Source organism: Micromys minutus (genome assembly GCF_963924665.1).
Source record: "Micromys minutus genome assembly, chromosome: X".
Lineage (NCBI taxonomy): Eukaryota > Metazoa > Chordata > Mammalia > Rodentia > Muridae > Micromys > Micromys minutus.
In genome coordinates this window covers 19,675,375-19,681,283 of record NC_137970.1, presented here as the reverse complement: position 1 = coordinate 19,681,283, position 5,909 = coordinate 19,675,375, and the positions used below count along the sequence as shown (strand labels likewise).

The 5,909-nt window shown below is 45.1% G+C and overlaps 1 protein-coding gene across 1 annotated transcript; it reads left to right on the top strand.

Annotated features, from left to right (window-relative positions):
* Positions 1–4,278: 4,278 nt before the first annotated feature.
* GPR173 (G protein-coupled receptor 173) lies at positions 4,279–5,400 on the top strand (the record flags this gene model as incomplete). The annotated part of the gene is made up of 1 exon (XM_080911089.1): positions 4,279–5,400. The coding sequence occupies one exon, from the start codon at positions 4,279–4,281 to the stop codon at positions 5,398–5,400; it is 1,122 nt and encodes a 373-aa protein (XP_080767215.1).
* Between the last annotated feature and the right edge of the window lie 509 nt (positions 5,401–5,909).

Here is a 5,909-nt window from a genome sequence, read left to right as displayed (position 1 = left end):
TGTTTATTTACCTTTCAGTCTAGTATGTCTCCCTCTCTGTATGTTCGTGTGCTTTGTCTCTGTCTACGTACTTCTCAGTGCCTCCCATCTCTACCTAGTCTTCTACATCAGGGTTCCTTACAGTTTTTTCTACTTATAAGCACTTTCACCTAAGAAATTTTGTATGCAACCCCAGGTGTATAATTATATAAAATAAGTATACAAATCAAATATTTACTTTCAACAAGTTAAATGATTCTCAGGTATGCATAAAATTTTACTATTCAAGACAAAAGTAAATTTGCATGCTGAGATAGATATGCTTTTTCACATAAATAATTAAATCTTTCCTGAATATGTGATACTGAAACATATAAAACAACTTCAATATTTTTTAAGAGTTGACTGGTATTTTGATTTTATAACTGTCAATGCTGAGAATCTCCCTTCACTTAACACATAGTACAAAATGGCAGAAGTATGGTTGGGGACATTTCAAAATTTGTTAGAAATTCTGTCCTATTTCCCAGCCAAATCTCATCTAATGATTTTTTTATGACACTCAAACCAACAATTCAAATGGCAATATTTTTTGGGCAGGTATTTGAAACATGGTCTTTCTTTGTAAGCTCTGGTTGTCCTGAATTTTCTATGTAAACCAGGCTGCCCATCCGCAATGGCATTTTTTAAAATCAAATATTCTAATACAATACAATATAATGGCATGCTATTTTGATACATGACAGTAGAAAAGTATTAATGGCATTAACTTTCTGCGCTTAAACCATTATGTTTTATAAAAGAAAAACAATTGTATGTACAACAAAAACCCTGCAGTTCATAGCATGCAGTAATGTCAAGTCTTCACCGAGGCATTATGGGTGCCATTTGTTGTCGCTGGGCTGTCTTGTGGCATGTACAGTGTAAGGTGTGTGTGCTGAGTACCCAGAACCATGGCTTTGGTAACATTGCATCTATAATGCAGCATAAGCAACTGCTGTCAGACACCTGTAGGGGATTCCTCACACCTCTGATTTTTAATTAAATTTTGGTCATTACATATCCAGAAATTTTGTAAAATGTCTTGAAACCTCCATATTCAGTTATGCAATCCCATAGGTTAGTAACTCATTCAGTTACAAACCATGGTTTAAGGAGCTGTGTTCTAGACAGTTGGAATGTTGGTTGGTTGGTTGGTTGGTTGGTTGGTTGGTTGGTTGGTTGGTTTCCCTTCTCTGTCTCTTGCTCATTCGCTGTTGCTGTTATCTGTGTCTCTTTTAAATCACTCTTCCTCCCCTCTCTCCATTACTGTCTCTTCCCCTGTCCTTTTTCTGTTTTTTTTTTCTGTCTTTCTTTCTCCTGTGTCATCATCTGCCTGTCACACAAATGCCTTTCTTTGTCACTGCCTGTGTATCTAACACTTACAACCAATCTATCTCTATGCCTAATATTCACCCCTTGTCTCCCCTTAAGGTAAAGGCATGGTGTATGTGTGTGTGTGTGTGTGTGTGTGTGTGCGTGCAAGCACCTTTGATCATACATGATGGAGGGCTGTCTGCAATTCTAGGAGGGTTGGGAGACATCAGGTGTCGAGGGACTGAAAGAGACCTATCTTCATTTCTCTCCAACTTCTGCCCTAGCACCTTCTCTTTTAAGTAGGCCAGTGGCTATGAGATTTATTGGTACTTCCAAAAATTTCCTGCTTTTAGGTGACAGGCCAGACTGTTTTGTGCTAGAAACAATGCAAAGGGGAGTTGGCAAGAAGGTATCTTTTCAAGACCCATATCCCTAGCCTAGCCCCCAGTTCATACCCAGCTCTAAGGGTAATCCTGAGTCTCTTCAGTTTCATGTCGCCTGGCCCAGCTCCCTTCCCTCTTGGAAATGCTGTCATCTTGTCATGTCCCCACAATGCCTGCCTGCACGCAACAGGCATGATCCTACTCCTAGAGCTGTTCTTTCAGCCAATCCAGGGTGAATACTTCCATGGGACCCTCTGCACTCACCATTCAGTCTAGTTCTTCAGTCAATTAACTTGGCATATTTTCAGCAAAAACCTACTTTGCGTATGCTACTGACCTTTTAGAGGGAAGGGTACCTACTTACCTACCCTGCCCTGGTAGAGCTTCTGCTCTAATAGGATGAGGCAAGTAATAATCTAAATTTGAAGAGTAAATGATATAACTAGAAGACTGGTGAGAAAGGAAAGGGGCATGGAGATACTATGAACTCTTATCTGGATTACTGATGAAGTCTCACTAATCTCCCTACATCTACCTTTATGGAACATGGTCTGTTTTCACAGAAACAAACAGAATCTTATTGGCCCCTGAACCAGAATCACATCTTATCTTTGTCCAAAAGCCTCCCAAGTAATTCTGAATCAAAGTCCTTACCATGGCCTCTCTGCTACATCCTTGCCAATTCTCTGACTGACATCACCTCCTAACACTTGCCCCTTGCTCAGTATCCCACCCACCATGGCTTCCTTGCTCCTTCCCTGTGTGCCATGAATAGCTCTATCATGGAGCCCTTGCTCTGGTTTTTTCTCTGCCTAGAGGTCTAGCCTCGCAAACAGCCACAGGACTTACATCCTCACCTTTTTGCTCAGAAGACTCATCCTTTGTGACGCCTTCCCTATTCACCTCATCCACAACTGCAATACCTTCCTCACCTGTAGCACTTTCAATCCTTTCCCTACTTTACAATTGTATGTCACAATGTTGTCATCAGCTGATATACCAACTTCACCTGTCTCTTCTAGTGACCTAGAATGTCAATTATACAAGAGCAGGGATCTTTTGGGTTGTGGTTTTTGTTTTGTTTTTCGAGGCAGGGTTTCTCTGTGTAGCCCTGGGTGTCCTGGAACTGGATCTGTAACCCAGACTGGCCTTAAACTTTGGGGTCTACTGGCTTGTGCCTGTGCCCATGCCCCTGCCTCTGGATCTGCCTCTACCTCTCTCTGCCTCCGGCCCTGCTTCTCTGCCTCTGGCCCTGCCTCTCTGCATCTCTGCCTGCCTCCCAAGTGCTAGAGTAGTAATCTTTTATCTGTCTGATTCACAACTGTATCCCCAGAGCATAAAACAGTGCATGACCTAAAGTAAAGAAACATTTTTTCAGTGGACCAACACAAGCATACCTACATTTTTATATTCATACATAATCCCAAATTACCACAAAATAAAGCCAGAGGCTTCATCATAATCCATAGGCCTACAACATCTGGTCTTCTGTGACTTCACTTCCTACCACTGTGTCTCTGAAATCTACCATTTAAGAAGATTAGTCTTGTCATTGCTCACAGAGCACACTGCACATATTCCGGACCATGAATAAGGAGATATCGCAGGGCATGGTGGCATAGAGCTGCAACCCTCAGACATGAGAGCCTGATGGAGGATGGTCCTAATTCAGCATCTGCCTGGGCTGGGGAAAATGTCCATAGCCAACCTGGTCAACTTCACAAGATCCTATTACAAAATTGGAAGTTTTAAAAGCAAATTTTAAAGACTGTTTGGAGATATAGCTTATTGGATGGGGTAGGCTCTTGCCGACCAGGCCTGAGACCCTAAACTTAATCCCCGGTACAGAAAAAAAAAAAAAAGGAAAAAAAAAAACAGAAGAAGAAAAGAAGTGAGGGAGAGGGGAAATAGGAGGAAGAAAAAGACAGAAAGACATCTAATGTGTGGCTACCAATAGTTTAACAAAACATGAAATACAATAGCAATGCATGAATATATTACAATTAGGACATGTAGTGTGTAAAACTTTTAGTTGAGGGTATGTTTGTGTGTGTGTGTGTGTCACACACACATAATTGTACTGGATTATGGGTAGCAATAAAAAATGCTTCTTAATAAAAAATTACAATCTTAGGGCTTATAAAAGAGAATAAGAGTTGCACCAACCCTACAGAAGGAAGAAAGGAATCTGAGGACTTTAGGAGACATAAAGCACTTTTACCCAGCAAGGAGGGGAGGCGCGGGGGAGTCAGTGGAAAGGACTCATGACACACTAACCTGCCCTCTCTGTTTCTTTCTCATGTTCCTCCCTCCCCTGGTCCTGATCTATCTCTTCCATTTCAGTGTTGTTTTCTATCCATTTGTATCCTTGTTTTTATTTTTCAATCTCATTTACCACTCTTTCTGTCTCCTACCTTCATCCCTCTGCCTCTCTGTGTCTCCCTCCATTGTTCCCATTTACAGGTGTAGCTCAGCAAGAAAACTGATGGAGTCCACCGGGGCCCATCAAATACTGAACTGGCCGATCCCCTAGGGTTGGGGGTAGCCCTTGCCCCTCAGTATGGCCAACACCACCGGAGAGCCCGAAGAGGTGAGCGGCACACTGTCCCTGCCATCAGCATCGGCTTATGTGAAGCTGGTGCTGCTGGGACTGATCATGTGTGTAAGCCTGGCAGGCAATGCCATCTTGTCCCTGCTGGTGCTCAAGGAGCGTGCCCTGCACAAAGCTCCTTACTACTTTCTGCTGGACCTGTGCCTAGCCGATGGCATACGCTCTGCCATCTGCTTCCCCTTTGTACTGGCTTCTGTACGCCATGGCTCCTCATGGACTTTCAGTGCACTCAGCTGTAAGATTGTGGCCTTTATGGCTGTGCTCTTTTGCTTCCATGCGGCCTTCATGCTGTTCTGCATCAGCGTCACCCGCTACATGGCCATTGCCCACCACCGCTTCTATGCCAAGCGCATGACGCTCTGGACATGCGCAGCTGTCATCTGCATGGCCTGGACCTTGTCTGTGGCCATGGCTTTCCCACCTGTCTTTGATGTGGGCACCTACAAGTTTATCCGAGAGGAGGACCAGTGCATCTTTGAGCATCGCTACTTCAAAGCAAATGACACTCTGGGCTTTATGCTTATGTTGGCTGTGCTCATGGCAGCCACACATGCTGTCTATGGCAAGCTGCTACTCTTCGAGTATCGTCACCGCAAGATGAAGCCAGTGCAGATGGTGCCCGCCATCAGCCAAAACTGGACATTCCATGGCCCTGGGGCTACCGGCCAGGCTGCTGCCAACTGGATCGCTGGCTTTGGCCGTGGGCCCATGCCACCAACTCTGCTGGGTATCCGGCAGAATGGGCATGCAGCTAGCCGGCGGCTACTGGGCATGGACGAGGTCAAGGGTGAAAAGCAGCTGGGCCGAATGTTCTACGCGATTACACTGCTCTTCCTGCTCCTCTGGTCACCATACATTGTGGCCTGCTACTGGCGAGTGTTTGTGAAAGCCTGCGCTGTGCCCCACCGCTACCTGGCCACGGCTGTTTGGATGAGCTTCGCTCAGGCTGCCGTCAACCCGATCGTCTGCTTCCTGCTTAACAAGGACCTCAAGAAGTGCCTGAGGACTCATGCCCCTTGCTGGGGCACAGGAGGTGCCCCAGCTCCCAGAGAACCCTACTGTGTCATGTGAAGCAAGCCAGTAGGTGACAGGCTGGGGAAAAGTCATGATCACCATACTAGGGCCAACAGCAGGGGAAGGGTGGGACCCATACAGAAGCCTTTTTTTTTTTTTAAAACCCCGAGCTTCAGTCCAGGCTCTTGAACTATCCATAACTGAGGCATTTTGTCAACACCTCCCCAGGGTTGGAGACGGGGTGAAGAACTGGAAAAGAGGCATTTCTAGTTTTGTGGGGCACGTCCCATGGCCTCCTCCACTTCTCCTTTTCCCATGCCCTCCCTGCCTTTCCTTCCCTTCCCTCTCCCATCTTTCTAAAATAACAAGTCACTAAATGAAAACAGACTGAACATGCAGGGTTTTTTAATAATAACAGCTGAGGAAACAGGCTTTCTCGCTTAAATGCCCCCACTTTTGACACTGTCAAGAAATGGGAAAGTTCTGTAAAATAGATTCCCGGAGATCTTATTGCCCCCTGGGCTCCCATTCACCCCTTTCCAAATCCTTTAGCAAGATTTGGATGT